A 24,818-nucleotide genomic window follows, 5' to 3' on the forward strand; every position below is an offset into this window, starting at 1 on the left:
TGAACTGTTCATTTTATAAAATTATAAACAAAGATCTAAATATACAAATTTAAATTCAGAAAAACTAGGGGAAAATGGTATTGAAGATTTGCCAGACTAATAATGGCATTTTAAGTAATCCAAAGATTTAGAATGAAACAAAGAATAACCTTGGTGGCCTCAGAGGGTAATCAATAGTTATGTACTAAATGTCTTTGATCATATAAAAATCATCCTTTTAGGTTTGTGTGAATTTATCATTGCTAAGAGTGATATTTTGCCATTGCTGTGCTCTTTGCTTCCATTCTCTAGGCGTAGATTGGTGTTAGATTGGTATAAAGCCAGATTGCTATTCTCTCAAGGTGGGAGCCATTTTATGGGCATTGAGGAGCAAAGGCTATGGGAGCTAATGAGGCAGAAGGGTCTAAGCAGAGGGAAAGACACACCTGCTTGAGGGAATTCTTAATTAAGGTGCAGGTATCAATAGCATCCATCTTGTTGGGATTCTCATACCTAGTTGTGTGAGCCTGCGAGAGTTGGGCAGTGTGGCCACAGGAAATAGGCATTACCACAGATAGAGAATCTACAGATCAGATTCTTCCACTGTTACCGTTTTTGATGGTGAGTATTCTCCCAGAATGGAGGAAATACCATGTCCCTTACAGTAATTTCAGGAACAACCAGACTAGAGGTATACTTTGGCCTGAACTTGCAAACTCGCAGGCATGCTCAAGTCAGAGGGTGTGGTTATGACACAATAAAGTGGTCCCTTGTTCAGGGCATGCCCTGACAACCTGTGTACTGATGATGATATTTATGGGCTTCTCAAGCCATTGGAGATCTTTACAATTTATAAAAGGGAAGGTGATTGAAACATCATAAGACATTGATTCTAAGTCATCTCTGCAGATCTTTAGTAACATTTGAATTTGAAAGTAAGTGATGGTTTTACTCTTATCTGGTCCTGAGATGGCAAAGTTTTATTTCAGGACCAACTTCACCCAATTGATATTAGCTGCCTGAGGCAGTTTGGAAAAGGGTTCTGAGGCTACATCCAGGCTTAATTGAAAAGATGGCTTGAAAAGATTATCGATATCTGCCATGGAATGGGAATGGGGAGAGGTAGGGTATCAGGCTAGCTCATCCCCTTTTTTTTACTTCAGTTTGCTTGTGTGTACTTTCCGCTCCTCTATGACTTGAAATGTCAGCTCCAGGAGGGCAGGAACGTCACACATTTGGCATCTAGCTGACACTGTGCTGGACACATAAAGGGCACTCAAGTATTTGTTGATTGAATGAACGAATGAGTAAACTAAGAATGGAATGCGTGACATACCTGAAGATTTCCAGAGTGAGTGCACGTACTGATGTAAGGCATGGTACTTGGCGCAGATGAAATGCCAAAAGATTATTGTTCTCATCCCTCCTCCCAAGGAGCTTCTGTTCTGGTTGGGAAGAAAAAGATGACAAAGAAACAATTAAGAGCCTGTCAGGGTGTAGTTTATAAGAAAGTGCCATAATGAGTATTGTGGTCCCCAAAGTGGGTGGCCTGGATGTGAATGCAGAAATCTATTGCTGAGGATTCTCGACTTCACTTTTACTCCATCATATCTGTGTTTTGCCTGGGAAAGTCTCTTGTCTCTTGACATTTTCTACAAGGTAAGATCGCTGTCCCACCTCCTTTTTCTCTCATTTTGGTGTCACCAGGATGGAATATTTTGACTGGTTTAAGAAGTTTTATTTCACTTTAAATACCAATGTGTAAATGAGCCATTAACAGAAAATAAATGTCAGAGTTTTTTAAGCTGAAGATTATTATCAAGTCATAACAGTACTAGAGAAATTATACCATTTCTGAATTAACCGTAAGTCATAGAAAAGCCTTTGTATTAAAGTATTAGCATTTTGAAAAGCTTTTTTCCTAAGTAATTGATCATTTGTGCTGAGAAATTAGAGAAATACATACTTTTCATAATGTATCATTTTGTGTTAGGCAATCAATTTAATATAATGTCTGAGAACCTGGGCTCTGAAGACTGACGCTTGGGGCTGGCATTGCTACCCCACTAACCATGTGCCTTGATTTCCTCATCTGTAAAGCGGGGTGAGAACATTCCCTTCTGAGACAGATGTGAGGCTTAAATGAGCTCTTTCAGATAAAGCCCTTAGACCAGTACTTGGCCCCTAGGAAGCGCTCAGTTATTGTTGGCAGTTTTTAATGTTATTGGCATAGTTGCTGTCAGTGTCATTAGGTGGGTTTGTATCACTGATAGGGAGGAAAGTCAGCTTCACGTGAGGATGTTAATATAACCAACTGCAAACAGTGACAATAGTATATGTATGTATATTTTTGTTTTCATACAGATTGAATGTAATTTTTACAAAATTCGATGAAGTCCAAAAATCTGGAAACATGATACAATCAGCAAATGGTGAGTAGAAAAATCAGGAACTCATTTTTGCTTTTTCAGTTTTATAACTATAATGTTTATGCTATTTCTGAACAGCTGAATTATAATTTTTTAATTAAGAGTGTTTAGGTCTTCTGCACTGCAGAATGGAACAGCTGCTATGAAAATCTGTTTGGGGTGGTTTTGCAAAAAGTTGCAAGCAGAATTTCCATATTACCTGGCAATCCCACTTCTTGGTATATACCCAAAGTAACTAGAAGCAGGGACTTGAACAGATATTTATTTGTACACCAGTGTTCATAACAGCATTATTCATAATAGCCCAAAGGTGGAAGTGACCTTCATGTCCATTGACAGACAAATGGATAACCAGAATGTGACATATATACTCAATAGAATATTATTCAAGGATAGAGGAATGAAGTTCTGTTGTATTGTATACCATGGATGAACTTGGAATATACCATGTTGCATGAAATAAGCCAGGGACAAGAAGAAAAATAATTGCATGATCTCATTTGTATGAAATTCCTGGAAGAAGCAAACGTCATAGAGACAGATAGTAGTTTATTGGTTACCAGGGACTGGGAGTGATGGTGAGGAGAATGGGCAGTTATAGCTTAATGGGTGGGGTTTTTGTTTGAAGTGATGAAAAAGTAGGGGTGACGCATATTGGTGATGGTAGCAATATTGTGAATATAATTAATATTACCGAATTTATAATATAAATTCAGTATAATTGAATTTAACAACAAATGGGAAATTTTGAGTTGTGTAATTGTTATTACAATAAAAGGTTAAACATACACACATACACAACCTCCACTCACCTGCTTTCCCAGGTCAGACACTATGAAGTCATCGTTGACTTTCTTTCATAACCCACATTAAATCTATTAGCTAATCCTATTGGCTTTACTTTTGAAAATGCATCTTGAAACTAGGTAATTCTCCCCATTGGCACTACTGCTTGGGTTTGGTGGTAGCCTCCTAACACACATCCTCACTTCTATTCTTTCCCCACTCCTAAAGTCTGTTTTCCACACAGCAGCCAGAGTAATCCTTTTAGAATATGAATTAGGTGATGTCAGTCCCCTGTTGAAAGTTCTCCAGAGGCTTCCCATCATAAACAGACCACACAGTTCAGCAGGTCCCTGTGGCCTCCAGCCCTGCGAGATGTGGCCTGAAACACCATTCTGACGTCATTAGGTTTTGTTCTCCTCCCCCAGTATTTCTTGGCTCCAGCCTCCTTGCTCCTTGGAATTGGCTTCCTTCCTTTTTTTTTTTTTAACATTCTCGGTTTTCCCGCTCCAGCAGCTCTGTGCTTATGATTCCTTCTGCCTGAAGCACTCGTCCCCTGGGTATCATTAGCCTTTCCCTCAATACATCCAGATCTTGGCTGAAGGGTCTCTTCGCTATAAATGCTAGCCAGAATAACATGTCCCTGTTCCAAGAATTCCTACTCTAACATAGAATTCTAAAATGGGATTTTAGAATTTTTAGGGGTCTTAGATCATAACATAGCTTTCAAATTGAGCGAGTATCTTAAGGCTGTAAGAAAGTTAGTGGTTTTACCCAAAGTGACTTAGTACCTAAGGGCAGAGCCGGTACCAGAATCCAAGACCTTCAACTTACTCTAACTCACTCTCTCTGCTCTGGGCCTAATCATCATGTGATTTTTCTTACAAAAAAACAAAAACAAATGAAAAAAACAGTATTCAGAGAAAAAAAATGAATGGTAATATTCTATCATTCAGCTATCACCAAAAATCAGTTTTGGTTTTCCCTTTTTTTTTTTTTTTGTAGTTTAATTATTTTAATAGCAAACTTACAGAAACAGCTCAGAAGACAGACATTAAAAACATGTACTTGCATGTACTTGCATGTAGGACAAAAGGAAAAGTATAGCAAATGGATGGGATCTACTGTATGATAAAAATGCTACAAACACCATTTAGTTGCCATCAATAAGAAATTGTTTTAGAAAAATCCAAATGCTGCTGTTAATCCAGAAAAATTTAACAGGTTTATTTATAATAGTATAAAGTTGAACTTTTGAAACTTGTTCACTGAAACATTTTGACTTATATTAATGTTTTATGTCCCTGCATTTGTATTAAAAATTCACACACAAATACGGATGTAAAAACTGCCGCTACTTGGTTTCTGTCCCCCTATTTTCCCATTCACAGTCGTATACTTAGGTACCTTTTGACCCCATGGGGGAAAATGTCTAATACTCACAACTTAACCAATAACAGGAAAAAGAGAAAAAAAAAATTTTTGTTTTGAGAATGAAATGTGTCCCATCAATGTGGATTCTTAAGCACATTCTCCACGTATGCGGCATGCTAGCTGGATGTCTTTTGGCATAATGGCATGTTTGGTATGGATAGTACACAGGCTGGTGTCTTCAAAGAGGCTTTCCAGATAGGCGCAAAGCACCAATACCTGCATTCTTGAAGTGCAGAACTGTTTTGAAGTCCTGAGCAATTTCTCACACCAGATACTGTGTGGGTGACACAGTACCAGGTCTGTAATGATGAGGTTTCTTCACCCCTCCAGTAGAGGGCGCACTCTTGCAGCCAGTTGCTTCCTGGGTGCTTTACCACTGGTCAATTTGAAGGCAGTCTGCTTTGTATCAGCCATGGTATAGAGACTTCCTTACTTACTCTGCTTTTCCTCTGGATGAGCATGGTGAGCTAGAGGCGGTGCTGGAAATTGTAGAAAATGGCTCCCGTATTTTCTTATAACTGTATAATTTGTGTATAATTTTCACTAATTTTCTATCATTTACCCCCTACTTTTGTGTGTACAATTTTGAAAAGAATCACGGGTAGTGTTCTGTCCTCCGACTTGTGCTCCAGTGATAGTGGTTTTGATGGGTGAACACGGACAGGGCTGCCTAGGGAGTTTTGTGCATATGTAGCTCATCTATCTGATTTCTCAGTTTAAAGCTTGTTGGCACTGGGATAGGAAGTGCTGGGCACGAGAGTAGAAGGGGTGGCAGGGAAGTCAGTTTGTGCTTCAGAACCTGTTTTTACGGCAGGCACCGGGAATCGAACCCGAGTCCTCTGGCATGGCAGGCGAGCGTTCTTGCCTGCTCAGCCACCGTGGCCCGCCCCAGAACCTGTTTTGTAATTGGAAGGTAGAATCTTACTGTTGTCCCGGCACTGGGGAGTGGGACCACATCCCTGTTGGGGGCCTTGCTTTCAAGGGTGTTTTATCTGCTCTGTGGGTCTTAGTGAATGTGATAAACGTGATTCAGTCAGCAAGAGTACTAGAATCCTGTGGTGTCAGGTGCCTCACAGTAGCATCTTACTCTCAATGCCTGGTGTAAGTACCATCCCCAGTTGCCTTATTTTTGTGTGTGTGGTTTGTGTGTGCATGCTTGTATCTGTATGAGTGTATATATATGAATGTTGTGGGTAGGGTTGAAGGTGAGATTGATTCTTTCAGGAACCTGTGTGCATTATAGATAAATAGCTAATGGAAGTTTTAACATGAAGTTTCTTGTAGGTCTATAATTTTAGTTTCTTTATTGTATCTATGTATTAATACTATTTTAATTATTAGCACCAAAATGTTTCTGTTTAAAGGAAAAAAGTAACCAAAAGGCGTAGTGTTCTAGTTTGCTAGCTGCTGAAATGCAATATATCAGAAATGGAATGGCTTTTAAAAAGGGGAATTTAATAAGTTGCTAATTTACAGTTCTAAGGCCGAGAAAATGTCCCAATTAAAGCAAGTCTATAGAAATGTCTAATCTAGGGCATCCAGTAAAAGATACCTTGATTCAAGAAGGCTGATGAAGTTCAAGATTTTTCTCTCAAGTGGAAGGGCACATGGTGAACACAGAGTTTCTCTTTCATCTGGAAAGGCACATGGAGAACACGGTCAGGGTTCCTCTCTCATCTGGAAGGACACATGATGAACACAGCGTCATCTGCTAGCTTTTTCTCCTGGCTTCCTGTTTCATGAAGCTCCCCGGGAGGCATTTTCCTTCTTCATCTCCAAAGGTCGCTAGCTGGTGGACTCTGCTTCTCTTGGCTATGTTATTCTGTTTTGCTCACTCTCAATCTCCTTCATTCCCCCAAATGTTTGCTCTTTTATAGGACTCCAGAAACTTATCAAGACCCACCCAAATGGGTGGGGACATGTTATCACCTAATCCAGTTTAGTAACCACTCTTGATTAAATCACATTCCAGGGAGATGATCTGATTACAGTTTCAAACATATAGTATTGAATAGGGATTATTCTACCTTTATGAAATGGGATTTTGATTAAAACATGGCTTTTCTAGGGGACATACATCCTTTCAAACCAGTACACGTACTTATAAAGATTTTTATATTCCTAAACTGAATAATTTTGGTCTCTCTGTACTTTGCAAGTCCAGTAAGATGTTCAAGAGCTGTAAAAAACCAAATCACCTAATGTCATTCTTGGCTAAAGTCAGTGAGCATTTAGCTGACAGAGAAGGTATAGTAACAACAGAATAAAACTGGTTTGCCTCTTGTATTTTTATTCAGCTGCTCCCAGTGTAGCTGTTCTTTTAACTCTTCTGGAGTTAAGCCCATTGACTGTTCTGTTTTCTCTCAGATCATCCACCCTCTGCTTTCCCCTTTTACTCTTTATTTAGCTTAGATTTGACCTTGCTGAGCTCATTTATTAGTTCTATGAATTTTTTGTTAGATTCCTTGGGATTTTCTATGTAGACAGTCATGTTATCTGTAAATAGGAAGTTTTAGTTTGTCTTTCAGCTCCATGTGCCTTCTTTTCTTGCCTTACGGCATTGGCTAAAACTTCCAGCACAATGTAAAGTGACAGTGGTGAGGATGGACATTCTTGTCTGTTTTTTTAAATTTTCTTACCTTTTACAACAGATAAAAATATTTACCATCCTTCATCTTTTCTTAATATTTAAGAATTTTGAGGTGCACGCATAAAAACTGTTTTTGTCAACATATGCATAGATTTTTTTCCATTAACTTTTATTGCAGGAAGCATTCTTTTCCTCTGAATCACATTGATGTTTTATTGTAAGTAAGATCACTGTGTATAGGTAGGTCTATATATGCATTTACTGTTCTGTTTCATTGACATATTTACCTGTCATCTCACCAAAAACATGTAATTGTGTAGAAATCTTGAATCCTGGTGGTGTAAATTATCCAAGTTTATTCTTCAAAATTATCACGCACTCTAAGTCATTGGATTTCCTTGTAAGTTTTAGAAATATTTAATGTTTAAACAAAAACACAAAACCAAGATCTTGTCTGGTTTTGATCTTAGAAAACACTCAGTGTTTATCCACTGAGTATGGTGTTAATAGGTTTTTTTGTAGAGGTTGTCAAGTTGAGGAAATTTCCCTTTACTTCTACTTTTCTAACAGTTACCACAAATAGGTGTTGGATTTTTCTTTTGAAGATTTCAACATATTTTAAGTTGAGATCTAATTCTCATGCCATAAAATTCAATTCCAGCATTTAATATATTCACAAAATTATGTAGCCATCACCATTATCTAGTTCCAGAATATTGTCATCACATCATAAGGAAACAGTATACCCATTAAGTAGTGACTCTCCATTCCCTGCTCCCTAGCTCTTGGCAACCACAAATCTTTCTGTCTCTGGATTTGCCTGTTCTGCATATTTCAAATAAATGGAATCATTCAATATGTGGCCTTTTGTGTCTGGCTTCTTTCACCTAGCATAATGTTTGCAGAGTTCATCCATTTTGTAACATGTATCAGTACATGTTTTTTTATGGCTGAATAAAATTCCATTGTATGACTATATATACTGCATTTTGTTTATCCATTCTTCATCCATTGACTGACATTTGGGTGTTTGGTAGTTTTTGGCTATTAAGAATAATGCTGTTATGAACATTAATGTTCAAATATGTGGACATATTTGTTCCATTTGCTTTGATATATAACATAAGAGTGTAATTGCTGGGTTATATGGTAAATATATCTTTAAATATTTTGAGGACCTGCAAATTGGTTTTCAACTCCACTGTACCATTTTACATTCCCACCAAATATGTGTGAGGGTACCAGTGTGTTCACATTCTCTCCAGTGCTTGCTGGGCTGGGTTGCCGTTTTTACTGTAGTCCGTCTAATGGGTGTGAAGTTGTATCTCATTTTGGCTTTGATTTCCATTTTTCTAGTGATTAATGATGTTCATGTGCTTGTTGGCTATTTGTCTCTCTTTTTGGAGAACTGCGTATTAAAATCTTTTGCCCGTTTTCTAGTTGGGTTGTCTATTTTGAATTTATGAGTTCTTTATATATTCTGGATAAAAGTCTGTTGACAAATGATTTACAATTTTTTTTGTCATTATGTGGGTTTTCCTTTCACTTTCTTAATGGTATCATTCGCAGCAGAAAAGTTTTCTGAGGCAGTTCAGTTTATCTGCCTTTTATTTGTGCTTTTGGTGTCATATATAAGAAACCGTTGCCTAATCCAAGGTTACATCTATGCCTGTGTTTTCTTTTAAGAATTTTATAGCTTTAGGTCTTATGTTTAGGTCTTTATCTGTTTTGAGTTACTTTTGAATGTGGTGTGAGGTAGGGGTGCAGTGTCATTGTTTTTGTGCGGATGTGCAATTGTTCCAGCACCAGTTTTTGAAAAGACTTTTCTTTTCTCATTGGATTGTCTTGACACCCTGTTGGAAAATCAATTGAACGTAAATGTATGGGTGTATTTTTGGACCCTCAGTTCTCCATTGATCTGTTTGTCCATCCTTATTTCCAGTAACACACACAGTCCTGAGTTTTGGAATTTTTAGTCGGGATTGTGTTGAATCTGTAGACTAGAGAATATTGCCATTCTGTAAGTTTTCCAGTCCATAATATGGATGTAATTCCATTTATTTAGGTCTTTCATTTCTTTCAGTGATGTTTTATAGTTTTCAGTATATACCTATACCTTGTACTTCTTTTGTTAAAATTTCTCTTTTTTATTCCGTTTGGTACTATTGTTGATGAAATTTTTTTCTTATTTCCAGTTTGGGTTTTTCATTGTTAACTTAGAGAAATGCATTGATTTTTGTATGCATTTGGTCTTATATCCTGCAAACTCACCGAACTTGTTTATTAAACCTACTAGTTTTTTTTAATGGATTCGTTAGGATTTTCTCTATGTACGATCGTGTCATCTGCAATTGAGATCATTTTACTTCTTCCTTTCTTATCTGGGTCCCTTTTTTTATGTGTTGAATTTTTCAGATGCTTTTTCTTTGTCAATTGATATGTTTGTTTTTTTTTTTTTACTTTGGATGTTGATATTGTGAATTACATTGATTGATTTTCTAATACTGTACCAGACATGCACTCTTGTAATAAACTGAACTTGGTCATGGTGTATAATTCTTTTTATACATTGCTGGATTTGATTTATTGATAAGTTGTTGAGGATTTTTGGATCTAAGTTTATGAGAGAGATTGATTTGGGACCCCCTCCCCCATTTTTTTTCCCTCATTAAGTGGTTTTATTTAGATTCCACACAAACCAAATCCAGAGAAAAGGGTAACCAGGAGTTAACTGGTCCCTCAGGCACTAGGAACAGCCAAGCCTCTGGCTCTTGGCCCAAGTGCCCCTGTTGCCCACAGCCCCCCAAGCCTGGTGCGCCCCATCGATGGCTCTGGGTGGTTCCTCCTGGCGGCCAGCGGCTCCTGGAAGCCAGGCTGTCCCAGGCAGGAGTTGGCCTCTCCTGTGCCATCTCAGCCAATGGAGGGGTCTGGGCCACCTCCACTACTCTGCTGCAAAGAATAACCAAAAACAAACATGGAAAGGGAAAAAGGCCTAGAATGGAACAACCAGAGGTGGAGGGAAGAAAACACATGAACCTTCTGTGAGGTGGAGTCTGTCAGGTATCAGTGAGTGGGGTCGACACAGTTCCTGGTCCCAGTGTGAGGTAAATTTGTAAGTTTATTTTGGCCAGGGAAGACGTCAGGACTCCTTGTTGCCCATGTTATCCTCGTCCTGCACCTCACTGTCCTTGTGGTAATTGTCGTGGGAGGGGCCCACGCCCTCGCTGGGCACCGGGACCTTGATCTTCTCGCAGTCCCGGGCCGGCGTGGTCTGCATCCTCCCACCGTCGCCTTTGCCTCCACCGTGCTCCCCAGGGCCTGCTTCTCGATGATGTCCTGTGGATTTTTAAACATGTGTAAACATGTGTCTTTCTCTAAAAACTGTATCATGTGTCTTTCACTAAAAACATGCATACTTGTATCTCCCTCCACCTGTTGCTCTGCCTCTCTCTTCCATTTACAGCCAAACCTCTTTGTTTCTTCCCCTTCTTTTTTTTCCGTCTTTCTTATTTATTTATTTAAAATATTTTTATTGACAAAACATAACAACATACAATCATGAACATTCTTAATATATGAACATTTCATGACTCACAATATCTTCACATAGGTGTATGTTCATCGCCATGATCATTTCTTAGAACATTTGCATCACTCCAGAAAAAAAAATAAAATGAAAAAAGAAAAAACTCGTACATACCATACCCCTTACCCTCCCTCTTGTTGACCGCTAGTATTTCTATCTACCCAATATATTTTAGCCTTTGTTTCCTCTATTTTTTTCTGTATCCCTTACTACTCCCTTTCAGTGATCACTAGTATTTCAATCTACTCAATTTATTTTAACAGTTATTCCCCCTATTATTTATTTTTAATCCATATATTTTACTCACCTATCCATACCATAGATAAAAGGAGCATCAGACACAAGGTTTTCACAATCACACATTTTGTGAAAGCTGTATCATTATACAGTCATCTTCAAGAAACATGGCTACTGGAACACAGCTCTACAATATCAAGCACTTCTCTCTAGCCTCTCTAATACACCTTAAACTAAAAAGGGAATATCTATATAATGTGCAAGAATAACCTCCAGGATAACCTCTGGACTCTGAAATCTCTCAGCCACTGACACTTTATTTTGTCTCATTTCTCTCTTTCCCCTTTCGGTCGAGAAGATTTTTACAATCCCTTGATGCTGAGTCCCAGCTCATTCTAGGATTTTTGCCCCATGCTGCCAGGGAGGTTTACATCCCTGGGACTTGTGTCTCATGTAGAGAGGGTGAGGACCATGAGTTTGCTTGTCATGTTGGCTGAGAGAGAGAGGCCACATCTGAACAACAAAAGAGGTTCTCTGAGGGGATGACTCTTAGGCCTTATTTTAAGTAGGCTTAGACTATCCTTTGTGGGGATAAGTTTCATATGAACAAACCCCATGATTGAGGGTTCGTCCTGTTGCTTTGGTTGTACCCACTGCTTGTGAGAATATCAGGAATTCTCCAAATGGAGAAGTTGAATTTTCCCCCTTTCTCATCTTTCCCCCAAGGGGACTTTGCAAATACTTTTTTATTCACTGTTCAAATCACTCTGGGATTTATTGGAATATCACACTAACCTGGATAATCTGTTTCTTCCCCTTCTAATCAATCCTCAAACTGCTCCAGTCTCCTCTGAAGCATCATGTCATGGATACAGCAGCCACTGCTATCACCAGTGACTTCGGTGTTACTAAATTCAGCTGACATTTTCACTCCTCCCCTTGTGTGGTCTGTCACCATGTTTGACACTGTTCACCTCTTCCTTTACCTTGCCATCTCTGGCCTAACCTCCTCTTGGTTTCTTCCTGCCTTATTGCTGCTGCTTCTTAGTTTCCTTCTTTTCATTTGAAGTCCCCTACTTGGTCATTAAATGTTGGGGCTTATTAAGACTTAGTTCTACACCTTTTCCTTGCCCAGATAGCACTCTCTCCCTGGTTATATTTATTTATGGCCATGACTTCATTTACTGCTTCTGCTGATTGAAAGGATTATGTACTCTAGAAGAGCCATGTTTTAATCCTGATGCATCTGATGGAGGCAGCAGTTTCTTTTAATCCATTTTCAGCAGTGTCGGTTGGAAACTTGATTCGATTATATCCACAGAGTGTGACTCGCCCAATTTGGGTATTAACCTTTGATTAGAGGGAGCTGTGACTCCACCCATTGCAGGTGGGTCTTGATTAGTTTACTGGGATCCTTTGAAAGAGGAAACACTTGGAGAGTTTTCTAGTTTGCTAGCTGCTGGAATCCAATGTATCAGAAGCTCAATGGCTTTTAAAAAGGAGAATTTAATAAGTTGCAAGTTAACAGTTTTTAGGCCATGGAACTGTCCCAATTAAAGCAAGTCTACAGAAATGTCTAATATAAGGCATCCACAAAAAGATACCTTGATTCAGGAAGGCCAATGCAGTTCAGGGTTTCACTCTCAAGTGGAAAGACACGTGGTGAACACAGTCAGGGCTTCTCTCTCAGCTGGAAGGGCATATGGTGAAAATGGCATCATCTGCTAGCTTCCTTCCCGGCTCCCTGGGAGGTGTTTTTCTTCTTCATCTCTAAAAACCGCTGGCCAGTGGACTCTCTGCTTTGTTGTTCTGTTGCATTCTGTCGTTCTTCTTTACTCTCTCTGAATCTCCAGCTTTCTCCAAAATATTTCCTCTTTTTTAGGATTCCAGTAAACTAATCAGGACCCACCCTAATGGGTAGAATCACATCTCCATCTAATCAAGCTTAATAGCCACATTTGATTGAGTCACATCTCCATGGAGATAATCTAATTAAATTTCCAGCATACAGTGCTGAATAGGGATGAGAAGTAACGGCTGCCTTTACAAATGAGATTAGGATTAAAAAAAGGCTTTTTTAGGGCACATAACAGCCTTTCAACCTAGCACAGAGAGCAACAGAGCCAAGAGCCCAAGTGGCCAGAGACCTTTGTAGATGAAGAAAGAAAATTCCCCTGTGGGGGAGCTTCATGAAACAAGAAGCCTGGAGAGAAAGCTAGCAGACATTGCCATGTTCACCATGTGCCCTTCCAGTTAAAAGAGAAACCCTGAACTTCATTGCCCTTTTGGAACCACGGTATCTTTCCCTGGATGCTTTATATCCTTGCTTTTATTTGGACATTTTCAAAGCTTTAGAACTATAAACATGCGACTTAATAAATTCCCCTTTTAAAAAGCCTTCCTGTTTCTGGTATGTTGCATTCCAGCAGCTAGCAAACTAGAATTCTGCTTATATAAATGTTTTCATCAGTATTTATCTCCTGCCAGACCTTGCCTCACAGTTGTAACTATGCAGCAGCTATATGAGACAGGTCTCTAAAACCAGGCTTATATTGTATCTATTGTTGGAAGACAAAACAATTAAACATGACCCTGTCCTGGATCTCTTCTTTATCTCCCGTAGCAGTGACTGGCACCTTTACCCATCCAGGCATATGAATTGAAACTTAGGAGTCATCTTTGCTACTTTTCTCTTCCTCAGTTCCTATATATGTACATCATCAATTTCTGTGGATTTTAACTTCTAAATATTACTCTTTTTTTGAGGTGATTTAGAGGAATCTTTGTTTTGCCAAAAATCTACGACATGAAATTATTGGGAAAAAATGGAAAGTAAAAGCTGTAACTAAAACGATGATGCAAAAGAACAAGACGATAGCATGTGAGGTGTACTCCAAAGAACTGGAAATTGGCCTGCACCTTCCAGTTCCTTCTGGAATGTAGAAGAGGGCAACAATGCAGCATTGACCTCAGGGATCGCATTGCAAAACTTCTAAATCATATCTGTTGATGAACACAATTTTGGGATTTTAGAACATGGAATTTCAGGAAGGTGAAATGGAAAACATACAAACATGTTTTTCAGAGTGGCAATAAAAAAATAATACTGAACTACATTACCTCCAGTGTGTCTAAACTGTAAAAAAAAATATGTCTGGGCCATCTCAAGCTACATGAAATCTTGTTCAAATTAAGCACAATAACTAAGGTGGTTACTAATTAAAAGAAAAAGACAGAAACTCAAGAAATTATAAATTTTCCAAGGTTCTCTGAAATGTAAAGCCCTAATTCTATATGGAATTATATCAGATGTCCATAGCTGTTCTTATCATATATTAATACACTAGGCTTTAATTGGAAATTATCTTTGGCAACTCTGAAATATACGTACTAGAAATTTCCACAATAGAATTATCTTCTTAAAGGTGTTGCCTCAAAGCACTGAAAGAACAACGGAAAAGGTCACCTGTCAGAACAAGTCAAGAGAACACAAATATTTCTCATTTAAGAGAGTTCATTTTAAAAGTAAATCCCCCTCCCCCGGAAGTCCTGTAAATAAATGGTCTCAAGCTTTAAGTGGGGGCAGGGGGAGTGAATCTAGAATATACAAATAACTTATGTATTTTTAGCACTGTTGAGTCCTAAGATTAAAAAAGAGACGAAAAGCAGACTTGTTTGACGCTTTACCTTTTGGAGTTATAGCAGGACATGGCTAAATGGGTAAGACACAGATTGTCCATTATGTGTCCTCTGGATTGCTTCTGCCAAGATCATTAAGATATCAGTAACCTGAATCTTGGAGCATTGTTTCATTTTGTCCTCTTACAGAATTGTGTTTGTAACAAGAACAACCCCAAAGGCAGCGTTGTTTATTCTGGAAATAACTGGCCCCAAGACGATCCCATGGGTAAGGATAACATAAACTTTGGTGGCTCCAGCCAAATGTAGCTTGTTGGTGGCATGGGGATAGTGCTACATGTGTCGACCATGTCATCCTCAAGGATAACCACATGGTCCTTCATGTCCCCAACCAGCGCCATCTGGTCTGCTTTGTTTGCCTTCTTTTCCTCTCTTTGTCAATCAAAGCAAATTCAGTGTTCAACCTATCCGTAATTGATGTGACCCTTTTGGCTCCTCCTATATCATGTAAAAGAATGATGCAGTTCATCCACTGAGCGATGTTTCACCAAATCCCCTGTAGAACCACAGGCTCCGTATATAAGTTATCCACAGGAATATCTAAGAATCCCTGCATCTGAGAGCTGTGCAAGTCCATAGTAATGATGTGATCCATCCCAGCGACCAAAAGCATGTTGGCCACAAGTTTTGCAGAAATCAGGGCATGGCTCTTATCTTTTTCATCTTGCCAGGCATAGGTAAAATGGGATGACTACAGTCACCCTGGATGACGAGGCGATTTTGTAGGCGTTGATCATGATGAGACGTTGCCTCAGGTTGTCGTTGATCTCTCCATAGCCACTCTGAATAAATAACGTGGACATCCTCGCCTCTCTTGCTTTCACCGATCTCCATGCTGGTCTCCTGGTTGCTGAACTTCTTGGTGACCACCTTGCCCAACTCCAGGCCTAGTTGGTCAGCCATACCCTGGGACAGGTCCTGGTGTGAGCTGCCACTGAAGAAAACAACGTTCTGCAGGCAGCTGGCTAGAACCCTAAATATTTCTTGAATCTAACAACTTCTCCCCATCCAAAACTCTAATCCAGTCTGCAGTCATTCTTTGCTTGAACTGTTAAAACCAATGGCTGACTTTTCTCACTGCCTCTGTTCAGTCTGTTCTTCTGTTTAGAACCTTGACAAGAAAAGAAATTGGGGACTGACTTCCTTCTGTAGATGAAATATTCTAGAGATAAGAGATACTTAGACTCATTAAAAGATTTTTGGCTGTTTTTTTTATTTTTGCTTTACTCAGGAGAATGCTGGATAGTATTGAAATATCTGCTGTCATTTCGACTTCTGCTTGAGAGAAGACTCATTTTTCAGAGGTCTGAGCAGGTTGATCTCTGCTTTCTCAGGGATGGACACAAACTGTATCCAAACCCCGTAGGCACCCCTGGGTATCTGCTTCCAAGAAGGGAGGTGTTCTTACCCTCCTCTCTGTCAAATTCTTTCTTAGAGAAAATTTCAAAATATAGCAGAGTACATAGAATAGAATAGTGAACCCTCTGTATATCCCTCATCCAGCTTCCATAGCCACCAGTATATGGCCAGTCTTGTTTCATCTATCTCTCACATCATGGCACCTAATCCTTAAATATTTCAGTACATATCTCTAAAAGATAAGCATATTTTTAAAAACATACCATAATACCATTATTACATTAAGAAGTTCTTACTATCAGATATTCAGAAAAATTCAGATTTATCCAGTGTTTTTGAGCTTCTCTTATTACTTCTCCTGGGGAAGATATGATGGACTGTGATGACGAACAATTATAACTGATGATCTCATTTGAATCAGGTTCAAGAAATGGACACTTACCTTTCTAAACATTTTAGTAGAAACATTGAAATAGAAAATGAGCATTAGTTCATAGGAAGTCTGAGTGTTATTGTCAGCTTCTGAGAACAGAAGATTACAGTGACAATTTAAAACTCCCATTTGTTTCCCAAGAGGAAGGAAAAAGCATTAACATCTCTACATTAATTACATGGTAGGGGTGGGTGGGCAGGCCTCCATCCCATACGGGCAGTTTTGACTAAGGGTCTTTCAGAGCATCTGCGGGTTGCCGCTGACTTCTCTCTCCTTCCCTCACCACACACTTATTACAGAACTGTTTTAACTTCCATCCTTTGCTCTCAAGATCAGCACAAAGTCCTTGCCATGGTCTGCTGATGCCAGCTGCATGGAGCCACCACAACTCCTCTGTCCTGACTCTGTATGGCCTCACCCCTAAGGCCTTACCACAGCTGCCTCTGCCTGTAGTTTTTTCTATCCCTTTAAAAACCTGGCACCTGTTTCTTCTGCCTTCTCTTTTTAGTTAGGTCCTTCACATCCTTCTGATGGCAGCCCCTTCCTCTGGAAAGGTGTCTCTTACCTCCCAGGCCAGGTCCAAGCATCTCTTGCTTTCTCCTTGGGTATTCTTCACAATGCTGGTGAGGTACAGGGGACTCTGTGTTTGCATTTGCTCATTTTGCTAAACACATTCACCAGCACACTCAGACCTATCCCTTCTCAGGTCCTTAGGCTGAGGACAGGTTGCTGAGAAGCGGGATTTGAAAGGCACAGATCATTTAGTAGACAATTAGAATAGAACTCAGTGTCTATTCTGGACACAGTCTAGATCCTCTCTAGATTCATCCAAGTCACCACACACTTATACAAACTCATGTATCTTGCAGTCTGTCTTCTGCTTTTAGTTCCAGTGAGTCTTCTTTGATTGGTTCATTTGAAAGAAAACAAAGTATTTTTTTCTGTGTCTCAGTAATCGTAAGTGCAAACACAGTCACTTTGAGATGTCAGCATTCTTTTTTTCCTGTACTTTTTCTGGATTCTGAAGCCTTACGTGACATGTAAGTTGTTGCTAAGGATGAACTGAGTAAAATTCAAGGATAGCTGGCAGCATGGGGTTCAGACACAGCCTTCAGGGCAGAGGTTCTGGGCAATCTAAGGCCACCTGTTTGATGAATCTAGAGAGGCTCTAGACTGTGTCCAGAATAGACACTAAGTTCTCTTCTAGTTGTCAGTTAAATGATCTGTGCCTTTCAAACCCCACTTGTCAGCAGCCTATCCTCAGCCTGAGGACCTGACAAGGGATGAGTCTGAGTGTCTTGGTGAATGTGTTTGGCAAAGTGTTTTGGATTATTGGTGCCTGCTTTCCTGCATGGAGAGGGGGTAGATAACAATGTCAGTGAGAAATTAAGAGCCACAGGAAAGGCTTCTCCACCTTGCCCTCTTATTCTCTTGCTTTATGACTTTGGACAGATGACTTAACTCTTCTGAGCCACAGTTTGCTCATCTATAAAATTGAACAAATACTATGCAAGTTAAATGAGATTGTATGTAAATGCCTACTACAGTGTCTGGGCAGGGTTGGTGCTCACAGTGGTAGGTTTCTCCTCCGATTGTTTGTCTTTAGGGCTATTTCAACTTTTCAGTAAACTGAACATCATTTGGGAATAACAGTCTCATGATTTTTCTTTTTTTCCCAAGAGTTTCAGGTTATTTTGGGGTATGCCTTTAAAATGTGATGTATGTTTTCTTTAAAAAAACAATGCTCTTTTCTTAACTTTTTTTTAAATTGCAAAATATAACATATATTTAAAAAGCATTAAATTTCCAAGTATGTTTTAACAAGTAGTTATAGAACAGATTTTAAAGTTTGGTATGAGTTACAATTCCACACTTTTTCGTTTTTTCTCCTAGCTACTCCAAGACATTGGAGACCAAAAGAAATATCAGTATAATGATTTAGCAGTCATTAAACTTTTTTAGGGGTATTTGGGCTATGCCCATTCTAACTTTTTCATGTTGGAAGGGGCTGTTGATAATATGGAATAGAGGGATGGAACTCGTTGATGTTCTGGAAAATAATGCTCTTTTGAGTAAGAAATACAAGGTCTGGATTTGGACTAAGTTGGGAGAAACTGTTAGTGCCATACGAGCAATACTCTTAGGGTAGAAATAGGTTTCTTCCTGAGTTGCACGTCTTAACCATATTTAAGATTATAGTGTTCTAAGATGTTTAATTGATTATAAAACTGATGGACTTAATTGTTTAAAATCTAAAATAATTTCCAGTAAAACAGCAGTGAAAAGGCAGCTGAGGAAAAAGCCCAGCAGCAGTGTGGGCTTTCTGACTGTAACAGAATACTTCATCTTTGTGCGATTTCTTCTTGTTGCTAGGTTACCCAAAGGCCTTTCAACTTGTAATGGCTAGAATATGGGAGTTAAAAATATGTTGTTTTATAGATGTTTCTTTTTCTTTTTTGTCTCCATATAATTAGCAAACCCCTTGAAGCAAAAATTACAGATTTTTTTTACCATGGATTTCAAAAGCAAATTATTTTCTGTGTAAGTTTTTTTAATTATGCAGATGTGCGTATACTCATGGGACAAGTGGATTTTCAGCATGAAAGAACCAGTAATTACAGACTAGTCAGTTCCTTTATCTGCAGCCACTCAGTGGTCTTTAATTCTATTTGATTGAAGTGAGGCTGGTGGACATTAATTTGGTTAAAAAATACACATGCTTTTGAGTTTCTCATGCAAAGTTAACATGTTTATGAAGAAATAATAAAAGTGTCATGTTGGTTAAATCCATGAAAATTTCATAATAATCTGCAGTTAAATAAGGAAAGGATAAAAAAATTACTTGCCCACAAAATTATAAACTAGAAAACGAATAATCATCTAAGTATTGGCTCTTATACACGAAGGTACCTATGGTATCATTTTGGTCCCAGTGCATTCTGCCTTATGTTTTTATACTGAAGTAAACTGATTTCATCTGTAAATTAATTGGAAATAAGGAATACCTGTGCACGTGGGGAAAGAAATAAAACAGTGATGGATTGCTGGGGTAACATCTGGACTGTTCCCTAGAGCAGCTAGGACAAAACAGTCGTTTAAAGGTGAATTGGAGCTCTCTCTCTCTCTCTCTTTTTTTAATTAAGAAGCCAGGCTGTTATTATCTACAAGTAGCCTTTAAAAATAATGATTGTGAGTAAGTGGATCAGGTGCAGTTAATGGGCTCCCCCACTCCACCCTGTGCTTATTTATTACACTCTGCTTGTTATAAGGTTGGGAATTCTGGTTCAGTAGCTGGAAAGGTGTTTCCATAGTCACAAATAATGTGCTACAAGGCTGGCAACTCTGCAGAGCCCAGCAGAAGACCACCTGAGGTCTGTTCTGAGGCCAGCCTAAGGGGCTTAAGCTACTACTGACAGCTTACTTTAGCTTTTATGTGCAACAAAGTTGCTTTTTGATAGTATTCTAATTTAAGATTTATGATAAGAATATTCCTCTTATGTTTCTTGGGGGAGATAAATCATATGGTTGGTTAAAAAAAATTTTTTAGTACCATCTTTAAAGATGCTGTTCTTAAGAAGTTCTGATGGAGAAGGGCTACGCCTCCTTTTTTAAAGATTGCAGTTATATATAGTCTGGACTTTTATTTTGGAATAGGGTGGCAGTTGTCACTGGGGCTGGATCACTGAAGAAGGCGTGTGGGTGGAGAGTGTGCTGATGTCTAAGTTGCTGTGAGTAGGTAGGTATAGCTTACAGAGCAGGGTTTGCATTTGGTACCCAGATTACTGCCGGTCATGACTACTGGGAAAGGTAGGCTCTTCTTATACCTTCTGGAAAATGCTTGGAATAACTGTCACTTGAGCAGGAAAACATTGAAAGCATTTTTTAATTGCTTTGTTAGCTGAAAAGCATAGATGAAACTTAGAAAAAATAATTGCTGTAAATATTACTTGCAATCTGGCAGGAGAAATTGTTATGAACCCTACAGATATGTTAATATTAGCAGCCTTTGAATACCAGGAGAGAGGAAGTAGACAATGTCAATTGAGGTTTATTGTGTTTTATCAACCTGTTTATTTCATGTGCTTTTACTTTTTTTCCTAATCTCCTGTGTTCATAGCATTGGTTATACAAAATTAATCTATTTTGCAATTGCAGGGCATTTGCTGATAAGTATAAGATATCTTGAAAGGCTAAAAGTGTGAGGTGTTTGCCACAGTGTTTAGAAGAAAAGCACATATAAATAGGATTGCTGCTGCTGTCTTGAGAATTGTTGGATACAATTTATTCTTCCCTTTGCAAGAAAGCCATTTTTAAATGCAAAAATGGAAGGAAAATTCTAAAAAGAAGTGCTGTTTACAAAAAAGCCTTATTGATGAGTCTCCAGAGATGACTTAGTCTTTCCACCAAAGCTTTGCCCAGGTTTTAGGAGCATTGAGGTGATTTTGTAGGAACTCCATCTGAAGGAGGTTTGCCTGTAGAGGAAAGGGGCAGTGTAGGTGAAGTATACAATTTGTAACACTGTCTTGCTTTCATGTGGAATGTTTTCTGGCAGGCTTTTAATTTGTTGTCTCTGAGGGATATTTCCAAACCCTTCAACTGAAACAGGTATTACACAGAGTATGACTTTGCACAATAACAAATGTTCATTTGTCTCCTACTGTGGGGGAAATTGGCACACATCCAGCATGTTTATTCTCTGTTTATTTGGTAAGGATTGTTAAGGTGTCTGTGTCTCTCTTCTTAACTCAAATTTGATTTAGTTTAGCTGAAAATGGTTATGCTGGAAGATGCTAAATTTCTGCTTGTTTGCTTTTAAATCGAGAATTTCAAGTATATAGTGGAAAAGTGCTTTTTATTTCGTCCTTCATTATAGTGTTCTGTTTCCAGGTGAAGGTGCTGGAGGAAATCAATACCTGGGCATCAGGGTTAAATAATTCATGTTCTTAAGTGACCCTTCTTAGTACCTTTCACTTGAGGGTTTAAATGTTACTTATAAGCAGCATTTATCTTAAGTTGTGTTTTGGTTTGATTTTTAAATAGTGGGGCAAAATAATGAAGGGAGTCAGCTATTTTAATACTGCAGTGAAAGCCACTGTGAATCTGAGTTTAAAATAGACTTTTTCTTTTGCTTGGTAATTCCTTTCAAGCTCCTTCCTCCTTTGTCTGTTATCTGAAATAGACATGCTTATAAGTGTTGGTAACTTTTTGCTCACTGCAAATGTAGTAGGAAATAAGGATTAAAAGCTGCTTCTTGTGGCAGTGGCATATTTGAATCTGTTAACTCATGATTAATAAAGGAATTGTAAACAATTTGCAAAATAATACTAGCCATTCTATCTTAGGCCTATGTATTTAGTATTTTCAAACCGCCTCTCCCCATGTTTTTGGTTTGTTTTTTCTGGTTATATATGGTCCCCATTGCAGCCCTGTAAGGCGTGGGCAGGGCAGCCTTCAGCAGGGCTCTGACACCCAGGGTTTCAGGTTTTCTGTAATTGGGTTAGTGGCAGGTCAAAAAGCAGAGCCCTGGATTTGGCCATCTTGGACCAGACTTCCTCCCAGCCAACCACCTTGCCAGGCTGAAGGCTGCCTCCCCTCTGCTAGAATAAGTCCTTGAGTTTACCATTTATTGATTCTGAAATTGTGCAGTTTTCAATAGTTGCCTTTGGAAATCATTTTAAAAATGAAAGCATTTAGAGAGAGATTATTAAGACAGGCATTGGTGCTCCATAACCAGGTTTTAGCGTTTTGAATATGTGCTGTTCTCATTCAGACCTGCTAGATGGATGGGGTGGGGAGAGGGCAGTTCAGGTAAAGTAAATGATCGCACAAACATGGTGAATTTGTTTTAAAAGCAGCTTAGTGTTGCTGGAGGGGAAAGTACAGTGTTGTGTGCCATGCGAAGAAGCTGAGGTTTTTACTGTAGCCCACATACATAGCAGAGAGTTTAAAAAAAAAAAAAATACAGGGCTGCTGACTTGAATTTTACCAAAGACAACAGAAACAAAATTCAGCTTATATCTTCTATCATCACCATTTTATAAAACAAGGGGCATTAGTACCCATAAATAAGTAAGAGGGATGCAGTTTCAGAATAAAAGATAGTCCTTTAAATGAAACAAAATTAGTTCTATGAGAAATTTGTCATTTTTTCCCCTTACTTTTCTCAGTTGGATGCAGACTTATGTAAATCATCCAAAAAATGTCAACCTACTGGCTTTTGTGGGACTGTTACTATAGGTGATTGGATTATAAATGGACATTTGGGCTGGAATGAGTAAGTTGTGGGCATTGGGATCCCTCAAACTGAGTGTGAGGGATCACTCTGCACTTGACAGTGTGGGCTTGGGCCAGCCCCTATGACTGTCAGCCTCGATGTCCTCACATGTGAACTTGGGATAATATCTGTGAAGAGAAGGCACGTGTAGACAGTGTGGCACGGGGCCTGGCACATGGAAACCGTCCTAGGTGGTGCAGGCACACAACCCACTCTGGCTGTATTATAGCATCTTCTAGGGGGACATGAGAATTAGAATCAGATTTAAAATAAGATCTTCGTGTGTAGATATGGTACATTCTCTAAGAAAAACAAGGTGCACATCAGATGTATAAGGTCTCTTTAAAAGAAACAGCCCCCCAGTGCCCAGATCTTGGTCTTTAACATTATTTTTCAATAAAAGGAACCAGGGCTCCTTGGAGGAATGGATTGTTCTAGGGTCAAGACAGGGAATATTACAAGATGAGCCTGGTTGCTTCTTGTGCCAGAAGGTAGGGAGGTGCTCATAAAAGAAAACAATGAAGAGGGCATGTCAGAGGAACGTAGTAGTGTCCCCATAGCCAGTGCTTGGGCACTTTGAGCAAAAAAATAAGTAAAGTAGTATTGGAGTATTATACAGTATGAAACAAATAAATATCCATAAGTCTATCCTGCTAGAAATCAACAGAGATATAAATAGAGAAGAGCAAACAGATCTCCTGTGCAGAAGATTTCCAATCATTTATGCAGATGCTCTATCTTTGAGGAAGTAGAGCATGAGTCCCCAATCCTTAAATGTGGGTGGTGCAGAAGCCTCCTTCCAGGGCATAGGATGGAAAGGGGGGTGGGGGGAGAGTGACTTAACAGTGGAGGACTGGCCATGCTGCCTATTCCACTACCAGGAGTCTCCTTGACTGCATGTGCCCTTGAGATGAGGCAGTGAAAATGGCACTTTCACCTCTGTGCTCTTCCTTCCCCAAGCAAGAACCCAGTGTCAGAATTAAGATTTATTACAATGTAGGTATTTATTTTAAATTGTTGTCCTAGTTCTCTTTGCCTTCTTATGTGGAATTATTGTTATATGCCTCTCAAGAGGGTTGTTGCAAATGAACTCATGAAAGCAAGGATGGGTTATTTGAAGGATTGTTTGCACATGGGCAAATGGCTCTGGTGCAGTCACTTTAAGTGTGGACAGAACATTCTGAGAGAAAATGTTTTCCAAATTTGGCTCTGAGTTTTTCAGGTTGACTTGCCTCTGTGCCTACATAGTTGTTGTCAAGAAGAAGAAATGGGTCAGAATGGTAACAGTGAGAATTAAAATGACATTTCTAATAGAATGCAAAATCCGATACCTAAGGGATTTGGGTTCTGACATTAAGTATAATGCCCTTTAAGGACAAGTTTGAGAATGAAATGGTACTCTAGTAAAAAAGGAGAAATGAGAATTTAGTCAGTGGAAGGCTACCTGATGATTTTTATTAATATAACATTTCAAGCTTATCTAAGGTTTTGAAATATTAGGTATTGACTCTTAGAAATTTACTTTCAGTTTCTTTTATCAGTATACAAACTTTATTCACATCCCTTAAAGTTGCTTACAATTCTTCCCTTCCCAAGGAAATAGTGAAAATAAGTCAGATTGCACTCAATTAAAATTAGAGTCTGCACTTAATCTTTTTTAATTGATATATATTTATATTCACATACCATGTCATCCTCCAAAGTGTACAATCAGTGGTCCACAATTTCATCATATAGCTGTGCATTTATCATCACATCAACTTTTTTCTTTTCTGTGAAAAGTAACATATATACAAAAAAGCAATAAATTTCAAAGCACATCGCAACAATTAGTTGTAGAAGAGATTTCAGAGTTTGTATGGGTTACAGTTCTGCAATTTTAGATTTTTACTTATAGATGCTCTAAGATACTGGAGACTAAAAACAATATCAATATAATTGATTCAGCAGTCATGCTCATTTGTTAAGCTCTCCCTTCTCTGTATAACTCCACTATCACCTTTCTCCCACTCTTT

At 38.8% G+C, this 24,818-nt stretch overlaps 1 protein-coding gene, 1 long non-coding RNA gene and 1 pseudogene across 11 annotated transcripts in view; 1 reads left to right on the top strand and 2 right to left on the bottom strand.

Moving 5' to 3' along the window:
- LOC143677502 (uncharacterized) overlaps positions 1-3,637 on the bottom strand; it is a 38,033-nt gene extending 34,396 nt beyond the window's left edge. Inside the window, exons 1-2 of the long non-coding RNA XR_013172632.1 lie at positions 3,221-3,637; positions 1,316-1,424 (exon numbers count right to left, since the gene is read on the bottom strand). This is a non-coding gene — a long non-coding RNA (uncharacterized LOC143677502). The remainder of the gene's footprint in view (positions 1-1,315; positions 1,425-3,220) is intronic.
- CLASP1 (cytoplasmic linker associated protein 1) overlaps positions 1-24,818 on the top strand; it is a 316,174-nt gene that overhangs the window by 148,114 nt on the left and 143,242 nt on the right. For all 10 annotated transcript variants that reach the window (XM_077153522.1, XM_077153515.1, XM_077153516.1 and 7 more), the window contains exon 8: positions 2,344-2,411. In XM_077153522.1, coding sequence (XP_077009637.1) covers positions 2,344-2,411 — 68 coding nt within the window. The remainder of the gene's footprint in view (positions 1-2,343; positions 2,412-24,818) is intronic.
- On the bottom strand, positions 14,722-15,133 carry LOC143677501 (ribose-phosphate pyrophosphokinase 2 pseudogene; annotated as a pseudogene).

This window comes from Tamandua tetradactyla, chromosome 3 (assembly GCF_023851605.1).
Source record: "Tamandua tetradactyla isolate mTamTet1 chromosome 3, mTamTet1.pri, whole genome shotgun sequence".
NCBI lineage: Eukaryota > Metazoa > Chordata > Mammalia > Pilosa > Myrmecophagidae > Tamandua > Tamandua tetradactyla.